A 20,951-nucleotide genomic window follows, 5' to 3' on the forward strand; every position below is an offset into this window, starting at 1 on the left:
TAATTACATGAAATGAAACTGCAAACTGTTTCTCAGTATTATTACTCACATTCCCATTCATATAATGGAATTAAAAAATCCACAGTACTTCTAACAACTATCTCAACTCTCATTCCCACAAGGTTTAATTACAAAAACTTTTGGAACATAAATGCCCTTCAGGCATGACTCCCTAGAACAGTCAGTCATCCAGCATGGTTTTCCTCTTCTTTCAACAGTGCAGAAACATCCTTGCCTAGTACTAAGTATAGTAAAAAGTCTTAACAGGGAATACAGAAAAGGAAAGGACAATCCCGCTCACCAGCAACAGAATGGATTCAAACCTCAGAACTCCATCTCACAAACTGATCAAACTCAGCTCTTCCTCCAAATGCCTAACACGAGAAGGATTCAACTACAAGATTTCTAATAATGTACCTCAATTTATTCCTTGACTAATTCCACCAATTTCTTCTCGCAACAGGTTTGTTACTTAACAAATCAACCTTTCATTCTGTCTAAGATCCAGACTAAATAAATACAGTCTAGTTCATTCCTCATAGTACGTAAGTCTTCTGTGCTCGTCTCCATTTTGTAACAGGCTTGCTTACTTATTCAAGGATCTTCACAAACCTAATGCCTTAAGAATAGGTATTAGTGAAATTTTATCAAGCCTCATCTCAGCCTTGTACAAGAACACTCCTACTTCCCCAAGCACAATTCCATTCTTTTTACACCACTGCCTATAAAAGAAAAGAAAACAAAACAAAACAAAAAACACCACAATTTCTATAAGCAATCTCCTTCCTCTCCTCAAGAAATACATACAGGTCTCACTCTTTCCTTATCCATCTTTAAGGTCTTACATTAAGGCCTATTTCTCTGTATGGCATAGTGCAAAAAAACCATGGTGAAATTAGACAGATCACATATAATTTTCTTCTTCCTCACTCTGGAGTCTTATAAAAAATAATTTGATATTTATTATTTCACCTCTCTTGTTAAACGTGCATCATATTTTGCCTCATTTACCACCTTCGTACCTTTAATGATTGCTTATTTCCCTATAGAGCAACAGTGATAATTAGTTCAGTTCTTGGTCATGACTTCCCCAACGTCTGAAGAGAAAACCCTCAACACCAAAAGACCCATTCAGAATCCTAAGTCGGGGAAACTTTTTAAAATGTCTATTGGTAGCATTCTGACAATTCTAACTTGGAAATAAGTCAAGCATTGGTGTTACACATAAAAACAACATCAAGAGAAACTTCTCCATTGCTAGCTGACATGGTATAGTACTGCACCGTACAGGATCAAGTCCCTGGTTTGATCCTGGCAAAACTCATCAAGTGGGAGACAGAATCCTCCTTGAGCCAGGCAAAGGCCAGGCACTCTGCAGTGTTTGGAATATAAAGAGCTCTTGTTCCCATTTGATTAAATTGTTGCAAAATTACCTCTATGAAAACTACTGTATGAACAGGCTAGCGGCCTAACTCTGTACACACTCGTGATTCACTTGAAGGATTACTTGAACAGTATTTCAGACGTTTGATCATCAGACAGATAAAGCAGACATTCAGAGAAGTCATTTAACAACTAGAACATTCAAAACTGCACAGAAAAAATGCATCACGCACTCAAATTCTTCATTGTCGAAGTACCATAAATTGCCCAGACAGTACTAGCTCTCCTGCCAAATTAACTGCACTCGGCAACTGACCTCAAGAGCGCACATTTCTTAGGTGTGATAAATACAAGCAAGACCTACAAGCTGTTACCTTTATTTACAAGTAATTGTGTCCTAGCAATGCTACAAAAGATGCAAGCTTGGCCCGAAGCCTCATGTTTCAATGTATGCTGCTCCTTCTCTACTCTTGCTTCACTTTCTAGCTGCTAATTCTTGAGTTTTTCCTTCCTATTTGCAAGATTATTTTTACAGAAAGCCATCCCCTCACTTCAACAGACACAACTCTATTTAATTCCTCATACTAGTATGTCCACACTTCAATTTGAATTTCCAAACTTGCGCTCGCTCTCTCTCTCTGAAACTTCCTGGTTTGATATCAGCTTCTTCAACTCCAATCTCTGCTCCTCATATCCTAAGCAAACCCACAAGGACAGATGAAGATATCCCTTCCTGGATCATTTTTCCATGATCTAGGAAAAAGCTTGGAAGGATAGTTTTATCAAGTAAGAGAGGTGGAAACGTAATGAAAGCCTACAATCATCTGAAGAGTATATCCAGCAAGAAATAAGAAAAAAAAAAAAAAAAAGAGGAATACTATTATCAATGGAAAGACAGGATGAGGATTTAACTTGGGCGAAACTGACAGGATCATCTGCACTAAACTATCTCCTGGAGATAAAGGCAAAACCTCTTCGGACAGTTAGGAGCTTCTGAAGCACAGATCGGACAATATCTGCAGAAATACATGACAGTGAACAATGGTGTGTCACCAGGAAGGCAGACCAGATCAAGCAACTGGGCTCGTCTACTGCTCACCGGTGCGCATTTCTGCAGCTGTAATGTAAGCCTACATGTTACAACTATGCATGAAATGCACTTTTTCTGTGGTTTATACTAGAAAAAATTTCTCAGAGAGAATCCAGTCTACAAACATCAAGAGGAACACATGCAAGACAATTAATACGAAATCTCTGTAAGAATTTTAAATCTCACTGCCCACACAAAAAGCACCACAGGGATTTCTTTTTATTTGTCTCAGCTCCACAGAGATCAAAGAAACCAATTACAATATCTGGCCCTTCTTCTGCAGCCCTTCACTGTTAATTGCCTCGGCTCCTGGACTTTCAGTAAGTATAAACGAAAGCACTGGAATTGAGCCTGCTACTGAAGTAAGCAGAGCAAACTTTCACTGATGTCAACAGAATTAGGCCACTTTTACAGGCAGTGACTTTGCCCTGCAGTTGGCAAAACAAGAATCCCTATTTGTTCAAATGCAGCCAGGCTGCATTCCCTCCAGACAGGCAGAACTGTGGACTGAGGCAGTCCCAGCTTTTCTGTTCTGGCTGGGCTGCATTGGAGGAGCAGTTGCTGTATGGGCTGCTGACTCACTATCTGGTTCCTGCTTTCTTTCTGAACAGTACATGATGTCAGTTCTACAAAGCTCATGGCAAGAATCTGTCCTATGCCCACAGACTGCAAGCGTGTTGTAAATACAACTATATTATGAAATGAGGAAAGTAGGAAGCCAAACTCCATCTTCTAATTAAGAATTTGCAAGACTGACATTGAAATTTAAGCCTTGTCTTTAAATATGAAGTCTTCAGAATTTTTTTTTTTACTCTCTGAAGAGTCATGCATCCCACTAGCTGAGCAATAATTAAGAACTTAACAATTGATCTTCACTTTGATTACAGTCTGCTCAGACTGTCTGGCATCACTCCTCACATTTAATTCTAATAACAAGTCAATCCCATCCAGAGAAATAAATTAAAACAATTGAGTAAATACCTCACATAGAAGGGTGACATCGGCCGCTCATCCTCTTGGGAGCTAAAAACAAACAAACAAAAAAATTTTAAGTTAGCAGCTCTCTCCTGTATTTGCAGTTAATTTACAGCAAGACACCCACTCTGAAAAAAAAAAGATAATAAAAGTGAAACAGCACATCAGTTACAGAGGTAACATTTACATCTGTTTGGTCCTGTGGCTGTACTCGTGGAAGACTGCTTTACATTAAATTCTTTAAATCCTGTGAACTACATTAATTTCTCAGAGTTCACAAATGTATAACAGACCCACTGCTAGACGGTCAGGAGTCACTCCAGCTCTGCAGGCATGCAGGGACTATTCCCATAGCAACAATAAAGCATTTCTGCCAGCAGAAGCACCAGAGCCTTTTGCTGTCTGCTGTTCCAGAATTAAACAACCTGATAGTTGGATTAAAATTAAAAAAAAAAAAAAAAGCAAATGACATACTGAGAGATCAAAGAAACAGCTATGTCTGTATGCATACAGCCAAGAACTCCCTGGTTTCCTTTTTCCCATTGAAAACCTATTTGATGATGCTGAAATGTGGTTCGGCTGCAGAGGTGTGAAAAAACTGAAAGGCAGGTCTGACTGTGGCAAGGCAAGTCTGTATCAAATTCAACAGAACTCAGGAGAAACGTGTTCCTTATGGAACTGAGGAAGCAGCTCCTGGCTTGAGATCAAGGGCTGTCACTGCCTGCTGTGGAGCTCCCCTTCCAAAAGTAAGTGTTTCAGTGCCCAACTGATCCATCTGAAGGGACTACTTTGTGCGTGGCCTGTTCTGCCAGCAGACAGCTAACTCCCTAACCCAGCTCTCTAGACAGCTGCATACGACTGTGCTAGCACAAGGCTAGCGATGAGCTGCTGGAGTGCTAAAGCTTCAAGGTGGAGTGGACTGATGAACGTTTGAGGCAATGCTAGATTTTCCACTTTAAGAAAGGGTCAAAACATAAACTTCATCAAACAAACCACTGTACTTGCAGGCATTTAGCCCTTGTAGCTCATTCAATTAGAAATCTTGCTTTCCTCCAAGCACACAGGAAATGCCTCTGAGGTCAATTTGTCCTCAAAGGACTTCTAATTGGGTCTGCTGAAGAGTAAGCTTGGGAGAAAGTAAAAAAAATGGGAAGCTATACAGATTACTTTAAACAAAAGCAGAAAGGATAACATTTCACAGGCACTGGGAATGACGCATTCCCCTACTGGTTCCCCACTGTTCTAGAAGCCTGAGACTACACCAGCGCCCAGCAATTCAACCACTGCTATTGATAGAGAAGACCAGGGATTTTTACTGCTTTTCAGTTTATTCGGAGGATGAAGAATTCAAGATCTCAGTGAGATGAACTCCGTTTTGCACTCAAGCCACTTGGGGGCATTGACTGTCCTGAAACTCTTATCAACTTCAACAGAGATCTGAAGAAAATCAAAACTAAGTATTAGTTGAGAACCTAGCCTGAGCCCATTAGTCTCTCAACTTTCAGAGTATTTTATTTGTCAGTCCAGAAAAGGCTCTCTAAGCACAGAATAAAAGCCAAAGAAACATCACCATGGGTTTTGTAGCTAGGAGATGAAATGCTCACATACATATTTTGCAGCTTCCACTGAGTCAGGAGGAAGCTGTCTAAGCAAGATGAGCTGAAACTGGCCTAGAGCCAGGTAAGCACTGTGCTCTCACAGTGAATATAGCCAGAGGCAGATTTCATCGTGGCTCATTTCAAATCCATCCAATGTTATAACAGATTCACAAATATGAATGCTAAATCTATCCCAGGGGAAAGGAGGTAGCAGGATGCAAGGGATCAGAAAGGCCAGGAAGTCAGATAGAGAGAAAAGTGCAGGCAAGCCAGCGCAACAGAGAAATCATAGGGGTTTCTACGGTGTTGTTTGACTCCCCACTCTAGCATAGATTTGTACATAGACAGCTAGAGACATCTACAGAAAAGACACTCCCATTCACTGTGATAGCATGTCACGTTGGCAGCCTTCAAGGGTAAAACAGAAGGCCACAGAGTAGAAGCAAGAGAAGTGGCCTAAGTTTGCAAGGCCTCTCTAACACAACAGTGACTGGGAAGTTTTCAGCAGCTCTGTGAGACCACCAAAAGCACGGCTGCTGCTGAAGGTCATGCTCCAGCTTCCACAAGCCTGTCTTATGCTGCTTGAGCAAGCTTCACCTAGATGCTATTGGGAAATGACGGTCAGAGCAGGCTGAAAGTTGCTGCAACCAGGAAGGTAGCACAGTGGCCTGCCCAAAAGCTAAGGAATGTCTAGAGGATCTTTGTGAGAAAAAGTTATGGCTCTGAGACTGCTGAGGAAAAGGGAACACATGAGTACCCCACAGGGCTGCTTTCCAGAAGATGACCAGGACACAGGTAGGAACATATTCCAGAGCCAGGCTCTTTTTCTTGATGGCATGTGCCCTCTCAACTTGCAAGCATAAGTCATTCTCTTAATTTAGCAAAAACAGAATACTCTTTCCTTAAAAAACATTTTTTAAGCTACTTTAAACTCACAAAGTTTCTGCTGTTTTGCTAAATTCACGGCAGTGGCTGTCCTTGTGATTTGAACGCAAGCAAGTCCCACTGGTGCCCATAAAACATAAAAAATAAATCACATCTGAAAAAAAGTCTACAGAGCCATCAGGATTTCTACGTATCCACACAACTACCAATGACCACAGAAAACGCTGTTTCATGTACAAGTAGCAGCTGTCAAACCCACAGCAAATATCCTTCCTTATCTCACAGTTTGCAGGTCACAGAAGCACAATGATCCTGAGAAAGCCCAAACAACTTCCTTATATTCATACTCCCAACAAGTTGTGTAACAGATCAGATGTAGTAGCAGCATTCAGCAGGGACTCAGAAACCTCTTGTCCTTCCTTTTCCCCCACAGCAAGTGTGATCACTGCTCCACAAGTTTAGGCATTTTGAAGCTAAACAAAAATCATTATCCACGTATACAAAGCAACTGAGGAACAAGTATCTTAAGAACATTAACAGTAACATTTCATTTACGTTGCCACATGTCAGAATTTCACACGGTTGTCAGCTGTGCATGATCCTGCAGTGCTTTACAGTTTTATACATGCAGCAGATACATGTAGCTGCATCCAGGATGAAATGAGCAAGAAACAGATTTTTGAGAAAAACAAACAAAACATTAAACTAAAGAAGACTTTCCACATCTGAGCAAAGCAGGTTACCCATTTTCCCCATCCCAATCATGAACAACAACGCATCCCAAGCATCTTTCCTTCACTTCATACTCCCTAGGCAACTCCCCTATGCAAGCTGGAAGATTACAGCTGTGTAAATTACCAGTAGATTTTAACCAGTTAATCCACAATCACAATCCCTCCAATTAGATGTTAAACCAGTAGGTCCTACTGCAATCACGGACTGCACAAGGATTCTATTTTAACTACTTTATGAAACAATTAAGTATTAATGTTGCAAGATAATTCGTGGCTGTGCTTACGTTATACGCACGAGCACAGCTTAAAGAAAGAAATGAAAAATGTGTGTGAAAGGTTTTAAATCTGTGTATATCTAATCGCATGGTTTGTGATATAAGAGACAAGCAAGCAAACAAGAATGTGCAAGATATGAATCATAAATGATCATCAGCTGATATGATGCAATAAACAAGCTAGAAATTGGTTTAAAATCTTCCTTGTAGGACTCTTAAGTCACCACTACTCACACACTGCTTATGAAAATAAACCAACAATGAAATAACTGCTTTCTCATTTTTAATGCACCTTGTACTAAAGGGGATTTAATAGCACTATTAGGAAGTCCTCTTCACCACATATTGTGTCCTCCCAAGAAAAAAATGCAAAGCCATTAAGATGCACTCTGCATGCACCTGTACTTTACTTTGGCTGTGTCATTCATCTTTGGTTACCTTTGCAGAAAGGAACACACAGGGACCTGGCAAACCATGCGAGCTGTCCACAGCCAGGAGGACACAAGTCACTTCAGAAGAGCACCTCCTATAAGGTCTAAATGTCTACCCTGTCCAGTGAAGAATTTATCCATTTAGCAAGTAGGTTTACAGAAGTTATTTATTTACTTGTTATAAAAACGCGTATTTTGTGGCCAGAAGACACTGAAAAAGGGATAAAATAATTGAAAATAATAATAATAATAATAATAATACATCAGCTACTTTATCAGCTACTAGTGATAACTGGGCCAAGCAGGTGAGTGCCAAATATAGCTGTTGCCTTCTTCTCAGACATAAATACAGCTCCTCTATGTGAAGGGATTAAACCAAAATGGATGCTCTTTCATGCCGTATCTGGGAGATCAATTTATCACATTCCTACGGACACCCAAAAATCCTCCCTTCTTGCTAAAAAAAAAAAAAGAAATAAACCTACAAAATTGAAAAAGAAAAAGAAGGTTACTTTCTTCTGAAGTTTGCTTTACTGCTACTGGAGTAATATTGTTATGTTTGTGATCCCCAGTGAGCTAACTGAAAAGTCTGTCAGACTGGAAAGAATGCCAGTATCATCCTCCAGTCTGCTTAGCCCATCTTAGGCTTTTATAGCCTGTGTATTTGACAGCATTTATGCAAGGCATTCTTTCTGTCTCTAAAGTAGGAAACAGGAAAGCTTTGGTGAAGCCTAACAGTTAAACCAGTAGACTTCCTCCCCTCTACCTCCCTCCTCCCTCCACCCCCACTCCCCCCCCCCCCGCCCCCAACACTCATATTGCTTTACAAATACAGATTTTAGGGAGGTCTTTATTGACTGTTTATAAACAACTAGGTTGTTGATTATTCCCCCCTACCCCTTTAGGGTTTTAATTGCCCTATTTTACTTGCTCCTAATTATCAGCAATTCATCCATCCTCATTTCCTGTCACCACATTCCTCTTACTCTAAAGCAAATATTGTTCTCCTAGCCTGCATTTCTTTTCAAAAGTTAAATGGGACATTTAGTTAAATACAAAAAAAACATGCAATTTTTACAGTCCTGAAAATGTACTTTGACTCAAGTGTCAACATTTGGCACCAGAGATGAAGAGCTAAGACACTGGCAGGGTCATGCTGCTCAGCCAAGGTCATGTTTTCCTACAACCCTGCCATAGGCTCTATTTGTTCTGTCCTCAAAAGTTAGATAAAGAAATGGCTCTTTCTACTGCACCGCAACAATTCTGGACTTCAAAAGAAGTACATTATTTTTTAGTGAGAATGCCTTTCTCAGGCAATTACACTGCTGCTTCTAATTTTAATGTGATCAATCAAAAAGGCATTGAAACTTCAGTGGTATTAAATTACTAACAATATCAAAAGTTAATGTAGCTTCTGGGAGGAAGAGAAGGAAGGGTAAATTTGGGTGACTTATTACAACTTGAAACTTTCTGTCCTCCTCTCACCATTTAGAGCCACCATGCCACCTTGCATTAACAGACAAGCCATTGCTGCACTCGTGAGGGATTTTAACAATATTTACTAATTTTGATATTCAGCATTACTACACCAAAAACCAACTTTGAAGAACCCCCAGTTTTGGCCACAGAAATATATTCTGCCAAACATCTCTACTTATCTATGCATTCTTTGACATTTCTTTTCCTCCTCTGGGTTACTTTCCCATAAAAGTTATTTCAAGCTTGTGACAAATACAAGATTGAACGTGCTATGAAAATTTATTGCATACATGATTTTTCATTCGAGTGACTTACCCATAGTTCGTGCTTAACAACGGTGGGTAAAAGGTAATGTTTCCACACATAGAGAAATAGCAGGGAACATAAGCTACTCCCTGTATATAAAGCAAGTGCTGAGGCACGTCACGCAGAAGAAGAATACAATCATCTCTAATGAAAGAATAATCATAAATTCAATCAAATATGATAACACTTCAGTGACATGATAGCCGTCGTTAAAAGCAGCGCTTATCATCAATTGTTGAGCAATGCCACCCTTGCTCTTTACCTTTACTCAGACTCTACAGTAGCCATGGGGTAGCACTAAAAATGTGTATAGCCATTTTCCTATGACAGCCATTTTCACGCAAACATTTTCACTTTCTCTGAAGACTAATTGTTACGGTCAAAAATACAGTGTATCATTTTTGCTATTTATCTCCAGTCTTCCAACAATTACACTTATGCCCAACCATGCTTAAGTTAAGGTAATGCTGAACTACTTGCTTAAACCTAAGTAACTCATCAAATGAGACAAATGTCAAAACACAAGCCTATAGTTTGACTTATTTGTTCTTAAGTCACATCATCTGTGAAATATCTTCAATAATTATTTACATATTGATCGACAAAAGATCCTTCTGTCTTCCACGCAGCAGTTTCTTCATCAGCTTTCTCAACCAAGTTGAGAGATCACAGCAAGATCACAGCGTACAGCAATACGACTGTAGAGCAGTAGAAAGTGATCTCCTTAGCCTTGCAAAAAGCATCAGCTTCAGTGTCCTGTTTTATCTGGCATTCAAAATGCCAAGATTACTATTTTATAAAGGCAAGCTGAGATGAATATGAAAGAGCATTCTGTGACACGTCTGAGGAGTATGTTTTCTATTTACCATTTGCCACAGCAAAGGTTAAATCATGGGTACCCAAGCCTAGAGCGGGAGCTCTCAAATGTAGGAAAAGCTAATGTGGTACAGCCACATGCATTGGGAATATACTACACTATCCACAAGCGTAACTCTGTGCAGTCTGTATGTGAGATGGGATGAGGTTGATACACATAGCCTGAACTGAAATAAACATGGACTGAAGACCTGTTAGATGCACCCTCTCTGAAGCAACAGCAGGGAAGTACAGGCTATCCCACAGCAAGACGAAATGGGCAGAACTTCTTGCTCGTGAACACCACTGCAAGCAAGAGGCTGATTTTACATTTATATTATCATATCTGAATCCAAGGGAATGCCTGACAGTGTAATTTTGACTAATTATTTTCTACTCACTATTCTCCTGGATTACAAATATGTTTATCTTTTATAAAATGACGTCAATGTTAAACAGCTTGCTTTTATTGTTTTACTTCTTAAACTAGTTGGGGCTTATTATGAAAGATAGGGCAGTGTCTTTTCTTCTTGTGGTTTGGCAGCAGTCCTCACTAGAATAGAACTAGAAAATGGGTCAGAAAGAGGCAGAAGGCTCATACCAGCCAAAATCTCACCTTTTCTCAGAATTAAGTGTAAAGTTGCATAACGCATGCATACCTGTTACTTTATAAAGTAAACCAGTGACTTCTGTTCCAGGACTATTTGTTAAAAGCTCTCAGGTCTCAAATAAAATAACCTAGCAGTCCAGTTTTTTCAGAAAATAGTCACATTTTCTTACTTAATCAAGTGGGCACCAGAGAAGCAAACACCAAAAAAAAAAAACAAACACCAAAAAAACCAAACCCATTTTCACGTCTGTTTCCTTTTACAGTCAGAGTACCCTCTGCTGCCCACCTGGTGGTGCCAGGAAAACCCACAGGCTTCTACATGCAACAAAGTCAGAGCAGGGAAAAGAGATCCCAACTGAAAAGGCCAAAAATTTATACAGCGTTTTGTCACAGACTATGGCAACTATCTTCATTCAGGAAGATGAGAACCACTGGACTAAATTTCTCTTAATTATACCACCAGAAAATCAAGCAAACACACCTGACAAATTCCCTCCACTGTCAGAGAGGGATATTCCAGAACATACTTCAACGGTGTTTGTAAAATGGTCCAAGTACGTTGGAAAGAAAGTGATAACAAAGTCCAAAGGCTCAGAGTTATTTACAGTACAGCTTTACATGCAGACACATTCCCTAGTCAGTTAAAAAGAATACAGCCTCCACTACAAAAGAAAAGGAAATGCAGTGGAACAGAGTGTGTTCTCAGGCTGAAATACTCTGTATTTGTGAAAGACCCCAAGAAAACAAACCACTAAGGTGAATTCCACAACCATAATGCTGTCAGCATGCGAGGCAGTCCATGCAGATAACTGCTGTTGTACAGATGAGAACCAGACCAGGCATGCTTCCCTACTTCTATCAGATGTCCATTGTAGAAACATTTGTGATGGCTTCACCTTTCCTTACCATCAAATTGTTTGAGCAAAGTGCAAAGCAAGAGAACCACTGGACACAAGCAAGGCCACAGCATGTACCTGGTTTCTTATCTCCTGCAGAAACTGACAGATGCAACTGGCAAAGGCAGCCACAGGTTTCAGCTTCACACGGCTTTTGTTAAACCTGGAATACGCTGAGCTAGAGTAAACGAATTCATACACACATTAACAGTGTTACTAAAGCTCTAACTAGGAACCTAAGTTATTAAACAAAGCTAGCTGCCATTCAGAAAACACGTTAATCTGTTAGTAACAAAAGAAACAACTGATGGTGTAGAGGTTATTGGAAAATCAGGAATGCAATGAGAGTGTCGCTTTAAGGTACCTTTCACAGAGCTTAGGCAACACGGTACCGACTTCAGGAAAGAAAAAGTTCAACGTGTTTGGCCTTCTGCCTTTTCCCGTGCAATGGAACACAACCTTGAAGCCCTACTGTCACTTCCTCGAAGGAAGCCACCCTATTCCTTCATGTGCCACTCCACAGACATCTATAGATAGAATAAAATGAGATGGAATAGCGCACAGGGCTCTATGCAAGCACGTGACGTGATTTTCAGGTAGACAGACTCACAGCTTACAGATACCATGGTAGATCTGCTTTGGAGCCAGGCAGCGGGCACTGTGCAGAGGCAGCTGTCAGTGCAGCAGCAGCCTACCTGTCACAAGGAACCACAGCCACTGCCAGGGATCTGTCTTCCTGAAGCACAGAAAAAGCCCCAGAGCAAGAGCACCTGGCACCAACAAACCCCAAAGCGTTTAATTAAGGCTGTCCCGGGAAACTTATCTCCCCCTGGGCTGAATACAAGCATTTGGGAGCGTCATAACAACCACTTGTTCTGCCTCTGCGTACAGTAGCCAGAGGGTCTGGAACACAAAATGTTTAAAAAAACGATGCAAGCTGGCCCTGCAAATAGGCACTACGGGTTATAACCGCTTCCTTAAGACGTTCAAACTGTACTTCTGCTTCTCTGCAGTGAGAAACATGGAACTCCGCAACAGCATTCCCGCAGAACCGACTTTCTACGCATCCATCTGCAGAGGACGCGGTGCTTTACCGAGACGACAACAGTTTGGGCAGCAATTCTAGTTGTTATCTCATGGTGCCCACGCAAACAGCAACTTCACGGCTTCTGCCGAAGCGGCAGGGCCGTGGTGCTGAAAAGGCGTGCCCGAGCACCCCAAGCGGGCTGCAGAGAGAGCGGTGCTCGCCCCGCGGTAGAGACACGCGTAATACTAAGAAGTAAAAAAGCAACGAGAGGGCCACGCAGCGAGAACCCGGAGCACGCTGCCCCGGCGCTGCCATGCCAGCCCGTCCCCTCACAGCCACCGGTTCCCTCACGGCACATGCCGCCGCAGCTCCGCGCTCGCAGCTGGTGCTGAAGAGAGGCGTGTCCCAGCACCGCGCAAACAAAACAGCTTTTTTATTTCCCCCCCGCACACGCGGGCCCTCATTACGCACCCACCGCCTCATTAAAACGGCACGGCCAGCTCTCCCCGCGGCCGGCGGGACACGTACCTCTGCAGGGGCATGACTTCGCAGGCCATGCTGGCCATGGGGCTGCTCCGCCACCGCTCTGCCGGCCGCGCCCGCCCGCAGCGCCTGGCCGCGGGAGAGCCGGAGCCAAGGCCCGGCCCCGGGGAGGGGCGAGGGGCCGCCCGGCCGCGGGTTGGCGCTCCCGAGGCCCGCCCTGTTGCGGAGGGGCCGGGCCTGCCCTCAGGCGGTACCGCGCCGGCGGAGAAGAGGCCGTTCTCGCGGCCGGTCACTGCCCGGCCCGGCGCTCGGAAGGCGGCGCGGGTACTGCATTGCGGCGTGGGAGGGAGAGCCGGCGGCGGGACGGGCCTCGCCCCGGCTCCCCCTCTGCCTAGGGGAACGAGCAGTGGTGGGAGAAGCTCAGTGCGAACGGCGCGAAGCTGCTTGCTCTGTTAAAAGAGTTATGGCAGTTTGGATTGTTTCTGCTCTCCCAGTGACCAACGAAGCACACACCTCCTCGAGCTGCTGTGCTGGCACTGCTGTAAAAGATTTGATCCACGCAGTGTTGCTGTGGAGGAAAACAAAAACATACACGTATCACTCTACGCAACTCTTAAGTTGCTTTCCATGCTCAAGAAATGCCCCATGCTACCCTCTAACTGAAACACCACCAAAAATGTGGGCATCAATAAGTTAACCTTTCTGGAGCCTCCTCTGGAGACGTTCAAGACCCACGTGGATGCGCACCTGTGCAACCTGGGCTAGGGAGCTGCTTGGGCAGAGGAGTTGGACTCAATGATCTGTATAGGTCCCTTCCAGCCCATACAGTTCTGTGATTCTGTGGCCATCGTGCCCCAACAACGTGAATGGCGCCTGCTCGATAGCTGCTGCTCGCAGGAGGGCAGAGGAACTGTGCGCACAGCATTGTGCGTGCTCCATGGCAGGCTGCTGTGCCCGCTTGCCTTTGCTACACATAGATACCCACGGGCCCTGTGAACCTACTCTCCCTTTGAACTCTAGGAGGTGTGACTGGAGCGTGACTGCTTTCTGCAGTAGCTGGCAGATGAATCCCGACACACAGCGAAGGAGTATATGAGAATGCTCCCTTTACCATTCAAAATTAAATGGTAGCATTGTAAAAGCAGAACTTAGTTTATTGATGTTCCCCGTGGGGCACCCTCAAGGACTACTGTCTCTCATATAATTGTGGCTGCTGACCAAATACTGCTCTGAATCTAAGAATCAGACCATTTTCTCTGGTAGAAATTTGTGGAACGGAACACTACACAATGGCGTGCCACGTTCCAGTTCTTCCATGACGTAGCAGCCTTGGAAAACACTCAGTACAAAATCTGCAAGGTCTTGCACTGAAACGTTTGATGGATTCAAAAGGGGCATAGCCAATGTTATATGTTTAACCTTTGAACCTCCTCTGCCCCAAAAAATCCAAGGAATCACCTTCAACTTTCTGCAGCATCAAACAAACACTTCCGCTGCTGCTGCCACAGCTGTGAACCAAGTGATTTTTATCAGTACCATGGGAGAATCCCAAGAAAACGAGGGGGCACAAGAGAATGGAGCCTTTCAACATTTTAGGCGGTAAACATCCAGTGGTTAATTCCCACACAGCCAGGCATACCAACCTTCTAAAATTCAAGTCTGTGTTAAAAGCACACTTGCCTTCAATGCCAGACCAGGGAGTTGGTACTGGTTTGGGGGAAAGCTGTGGCAAGAACTTAGTACCTGTACATTTCTGACTCCCATACAGATGTGGGTCGTGAGAATGATGCAAGAGCCACTGCAGCTTTCTAAAGAAACAGCAGGCACTCACAAAAGAACAGAAGTACATTTTGCAGGGATGCCTAATAGATGTTATCCTTTCTCAGCAGGAGGCAGGAGTGTTCTGTATCCTCAACACAAAAGCAGCAGGTAGCTGCAGCCTCAGAAAGTGGTGGCACGGAGTGGAAACACAGAGGTCAATTGAGAAGTGGCTCTGCTTCAGTATGCTCAACTGTTTAATATTTGCTTCTGTCAGCAGGCTTGCTGAAGAAGTGCATTAGTAATGCTTCTGCCCACTGCCTCAGCACAAGCCTGTTCTGCCGCAGCACAGTCATGCCAGGCACAGCAAAGAGCCCCTTTTTTTCTGGAAAGTCAGCAATGCTGACAAAGCACTCTGCCATCAGAGATCTGGCCTGCTCTTATCTGTGTCAATTAAATGAATATCTTCACGACTTCCTGTTAAATTAAACGTGCTATAAGCATGCTTCAGCAACTGAAATCATGCAGGAAAGATTTTACTTCACTAGACAGAAATGCCTCAGAATAAAACAAAAGCACCTTGTATTGTTTCACAATTTGACGATAAATCTAATTGCTCTCTTCCTGGCCAGTCTTTTTCTATACACTCAGAATTATTCATGGTTTATTACACTTCTGTAAACCGAATGTTAGCATGAGGATGCCAATTAAAGACAAAATGTGAAACTGCACATTTAAGGAAGGACCCATCTACATGAGGAAGGGAGCTGGGGTCTCTGGAGCAGCTTGCTCAACAAACTGAAGTGGGATAACGCTAATAGCTGCTGTGCTCTGAAGTTTATTTCTGAGCTGTTTTGTTTCAACTTCCACGTGACTTGCCTGTACAAATGGATTTAAAAATGCTAACATCCACAACAAAGAATTCACTAGCAAAAAGGGGCACCGTAATAACCAGAAAGATTAATTTATGAGTTAGCATCAGTGAAGGTCAGTTGCTGGCGCTGTGCTAAGATCAACTAGATGCCTTGGGAGAGCACTGAAATTGCTCAGTGCACCCTGTGTCATCAATACTGTCAAATCCACCTCCCAGTCCTGTTCTCTTCTTTTGGAGTCCTCTCGATGAGCTTCCAAATTTTATCTTCTCTTACCTTGTTTGCACGTTTAATATTGACAAAAACATCACAACAAAGGAATATCGTAGTGCACCTTTCCCTGCACATCCACAGACACTCAACTTCAGTACCCACTGAAAACAAGAAGACCAAAGATGAAAAATCCATCTGGGGGACTTTTGGTAGCACTGTTGGCTTCCCAGGGTTTAAATTACTTCTGGAGGAGACGCAGGTATTACTTTAAAAGGTTCTCATATTAAGGAATACCAAAGGGAGTGAAATTTTAAAAGTACTTTGGGGAACAAAGGCCAACCACTCGTGACATGAGTGCTACCTGCACCTCAGACAGCAGGAGGAAGCCTGAGAGTGCACATAACTTAGCATCACTTCCCACTGAACCTGTACTCAAGAACAGAACTTCTTAATACTTCATCATGTGTACGGACCACAAGCAATGTATTTGTGGCACACAGTAAGCAGATAAAAGCTGCCAAAACACTATGGCCTTATCTCCAAACAACTCAATTTCCTTCTGCAGATTTTTTTTTTAATGTCAAAGCCAACTTCCACTGGACATATGTAAAGATTACTACCCTTCCCCTTGCCTCTTTGCATAATACAGGCAGGATTATCACATATAAAACCTGGGATTATGCAATATCTCATTTGGGATTTGGTTGTATGTACTCATTAAAACTAATGTCCCATGTCAGAGATGGGAAACAAGTTGTAAGCAATTCTTACATCCCTACTGCTTGCTCAGAAAACCAAACTCATTTGTTGGTAGCTACAATTCATTTCAGTGGCTATTTTTGGTACCACCAAACAAACACATGGAGGATACAGCCACATACCCTTCTCCGTCTGGAGGCTTTTAAACCTGGACTCATCCCAACTGCGTATCATCAAATGCTTAGAATAGAAAGAAGCCACCATTCCCATGCAGTTCCCACCCTACCACAGAAAATCATGCTCCAAAAAAATGCAGTAAGGATGGGAGAGAAAAAATCAGCTCAGGACAGGCACAGCATCCTCTCCACAGACTCGCTAATGTACTGTGAATATTTCAGGAAAACAGGTAACAAAAAGTAATAAAAATGATTAACCTCCCCCCAAATGCTAACACATGCCACTACACTTCAGCACATGGGCTAAACACATGTGGGTTTTACACCATCTGGGTTAGCACTGTTTGATTTGAAGATTTATTACTGAGATTCAAGAAAGAAACAAACATATACTGTCTGGAACTGAAGATGAATAATCACCTTTCTCTTCCGTCATCAATGAATAAGCACACATTTGGAAGGGAAGTGTCCAACCAATCATCATTGTAGAAATACTTGCTCTTCTTTCTTTCCTTTCCATACTTTGCCACACAGCAAGTAATCTTCTCAGCATATAAATCAACAAAAGAAGAGAATCTGTGACCAGAAAAGTAGCAGCAGACAGAATATACCTGATTCAGTTAATGGATTTTATGAAGACATGGCTGTGTCTGCTTTCTGAAAAGCCGTTATCCCTTGGCTCACTTCACTGCCATATATATATTTAATATCTAATTTGTGTATTTAATTAAATATTAAATATATACTGCCTGGTTTGTTAAAATCTTAAATTATTTAAGGTGCTAGAGTTCCACTCAATGCCATCAATGTATTCCTCCAGTACTTACTAAATTTCATTAATAATTTCTCCCTTGCAAAAATATGAAATGCAAAGCAAAAAAGCGAAGATATAAGCACATCTTGAACAGGCTAAAAATTAAAGAACATCCTTTTCAAAATACCACTGATAGAGATTTTAGAACACCACTATTTACACATACACATCAACGTGAGCATTTTTTCTCTTAGAAATATCCACGCATATAAAAACCAGCAATTACAGATGCAAAATGCTGAGAAGAACTCCCTGTAGTCCAGTAGATTTGTGTGCACGTATGGAATAAGCAAGACCCGAATAAATAAAAACCATATTTGGAAACTGTAGCTCTTCGTGTCCAAACAAAGCAGACAGATGATTAAATAGACCCTGTTCAAAAGAGCACAGATGGGAAGAAAGAACAACTAATGTGTCAAGAATAAAATTCAGTGAACAGGCAAACCTTGTTACGTGAGTGGGTACTAACTGAATTTTCAAGGCTAGTATCCAGCCCTACCTTGCCTACTAATTTTATCAACGAACAGAAATTAAACACAAAACAATTCTGGTGGTCCTGTCTGCACATCGTGCACAGGCTTCAATACAGCCATAGAGGAGTGAAATTTGTGATTAGGAACACCCAGCATTATCGGGGGATACAACGCCATGCTGGAGCAGCATTTCCATACAAGCTCTGAGTGGCTACTTTGCTAAAGAAACTAATATTGTCTACATATACATCAGCATAGATACCCACGTGGAAAAGCTGTTTTATTTATCAACTTGGTACTAGCGTGTCTGCTAACAAAGGCTCTGGAATTCCCTTTTACGAGCAAGTTATGAAAACCTGAAGAGTGCTCAGAGACAATCCAGAAAAGGAACGCAAAAAAAAAACCCCAAACCTAACGCCCACACATTCAGTGCTTTTCAAATTAAACAGACTATGTGTGCAGGCAGGAAATGTTAATATTTGAACTACCACTCAAAAAGCTGAATGAGATCCACTGGCTGGAAGTCAAGGACAGACAAATTATGACAAGAAATGAAACATTTTTAAGCAGTCAGGACGATTACTGACTGCTGACTACTGACACAAGTTAACAAAGAGAATGGTGAATTTTCTACCAAAAGGAATTTTAGAAATAAGAACAAATGAAGAAAGGCTAAAAGAAATGTTATGTCGCAACCACAGCAACTGAATGGAGGTGGCAATCAATTCAGAATGAGCTGTGGTTCTCTCACCTGCAGAAAATCATATTGGAATTTTATTTCGTTTTCTTTTAACCCTAAAACTGTATCAATGAGCAGATTCTGCTGCCATTAATTCTCTTCAAATGGGACAAGTGCTATCAATTATGAGAACATTCTGGCACGTTTTAATATATAATCAATTGATACTGTGGTTTCTCTGGATTCTCCCTTGGGCTTTTTAGTCAGTTAAGAAAGAGTAGAAGAGCTCAATATCAGCAACAGATTGCAGACAGTTAATCAGCCATCATTTATAAAGGATGAGAAAATAATGGGGTTCTAGCAGACACTACTGTCTGCTGTCAAAGTAAAGGAAATCACTATAGTTCTCATCTCTCTGGCTAAATGTTTCCATATAATGTAGGCCTCTATGGGTATAATTAAGGAGGAAGGGTTATAGTTTACTCCTTTGTTACAGAACTATTCCTCTAAACAGTCCAAATTACCCATTTCTAAAATCTCTCAGGAAAAGAAAACTTAGTAAAAAACCACGAATTTCCACTGAAAGTATTAAATAATGAGTATAGAACACATCCTGTGCTGAACTTGATAAAGTAAGGAAATGAACAGAAAAAAAACAACAACAAAGCAGAGTGGGAGTACATACTTCTCACAATCTCAAATGCAATCTAAATGAGAAAGTTGTAGTGAAAAGCTGCTTTTGATTCTGAAAAGGACCAGTCAGTCAAGGATGGCATCTCCGCGCCTATACTGAGACTGCTTAAACTTGCTGGAAATGAAGGAAAGCAAAGGAAAAGCTTCAGAAATTACTTCTTGCCCTCCATCCTGGAGAAGGGGGAGGACTGGGAGCAGGTTCCTAAAGGGTTTTCGGTGAAAGCATCACGTAATGACTGGCTCTGCCAATGGGCTGTGGGAAGAGGGTAAAGTGTGCTGTACAGCAGGTCAGTAGACACTTCCCTTTCACCTGTTAGTTCAAGCGTCAGAGCACAGAAGAGCAAGTAGGACAAACAGAAGTCTGAACTTCTATCACGTTATTTTCAATGCCGGCTTTTACCAAAGCTCAGCTAAACTAATGAGCTGTGTCTTACGAGGTATATCTGAGGTCCAGATATCCTGCAATCCTATCTTGGTTGGGAAATGAACCCCCTTCGCTTCTCAAGTGGGATGCTGTTTTCTTGTCAGATGATTAATGCAATCTCAAGACTGAGAAGAAGCTGGGATGACAATGGAGAGCATGGTTTTGCAGGCTGGTATGGTAATTCAAACTGCTGAGGCTGAACAAAGCAGAGGAGCAGTCCTCACAAATTGCACTTGGTGAACATGGCTTTTTACTTCACTGAAAGATAAACAACCTTCCCTGTTGGCAAGGAAGGCGGTCTGGCAGAGTTACACTCCAGAAAACCTTCTGGAAATAACTCCTCTTCTTGGACTCGTATCATAACAGAAAGGAATCCTCTTTGCAGAAGCACCCAAAGAGCCCTTCTGGCACTCAGGACAGGTGATAGGAAGTGATGTCTAGGCTGAGACTTGGCAGAAGAGACTGACTGGTATGGAGTGAGCTAGGTGAGAATAACTTGATCTCTGTCTGGAGCTGGAAGACACATCTGCCATGGAAGCAAGAGAGATCCTGGCTAAAGGACAACTCTGACCAGGTCTGTCAGAGCCTGACTGCATTTGCCTGGAGAACAGTTCTCTCAGGCCTGTCCTGTGTTTCTTTTCTGTAATTAGGTATGTGTACATCAAAAAACACTAAACAGTGTTTACATGTAGCCTGGTACAATGATGCTGGGCTCAAGCAATGTTACCAGCAGTACAGTTCACTACTGTAGCCCTCGTATGCATCACCAGCTTTGCATTTAATCACTCCATATGTGCCCAAGCTGAGCAAACATGCTCCTACTCTGCAGCAGGCCCGTCTGAATAATGTTAGGAATGGATACCAAAAAGAATGAAAAGATTCAGTGTAAGGCCTCATTTATTTATCAGGGACATCCAGAACAACATGAGAAAGGCTAAAAGCTTGGAAATACCCAAATCACCTGCACAGACCTGGAAAAACAAACTGAAAACCTTCATTTTCCAACCCAAACACATAAATCAAGTGAAATACTAGCGGGAGTCTAGAGGACTCGTCCCTTACAATGCTCATTAGCCCTTCAGAATGATGAGCACTTGATTTAAATTTTTACTTTATTCTTTTT

At 42.2% G+C, this 20,951-nt stretch overlaps 1 protein-coding gene across 5 annotated transcripts in view; it reads right to left on the bottom strand.

Moving 5' to 3' along the window:
- Positions 1-20,951, bottom strand: part of FAM13A (family with sequence similarity 13 member A) — a 108,391-nt gene that overhangs the window by 38,508 nt on the left and 48,932 nt on the right. The window contains exons 1-2 of one of the 5 annotated variants that reach the window (XM_065736433.1): positions 13,073-13,154; positions 3,460-3,496 (exon numbers count right to left, since the gene is read on the bottom strand). In XM_065736433.1, coding sequence (XP_065592505.1) covers positions 3,460-3,485 — 26 coding nt within the window. In that variant the 5' untranslated portion in view covers positions 3,486-3,496; positions 13,073-13,154. Of the gene's footprint in view, positions 1-3,454; positions 3,497-9,165; positions 9,203-13,072; positions 13,155-20,951 lie in introns of those variants that run through there. The other 4 variants (XM_065736431.1, XM_065736434.1, XM_065736435.1 and 1 more) reach the window with 4 other exon arrangements.

The sequence above is a fragment of the Cyrtonyx montezumae genome, unplaced genomic scaffold, assembly GCF_038088225.1.
Source record: "Cyrtonyx montezumae isolate F1298 unplaced genomic scaffold, pur_monq_1.0 scaffold_2, whole genome shotgun sequence".
NCBI classification, from domain to species: Eukaryota; Metazoa; Chordata; class Aves; order Galliformes; family Odontophoridae; genus Cyrtonyx; species Cyrtonyx montezumae.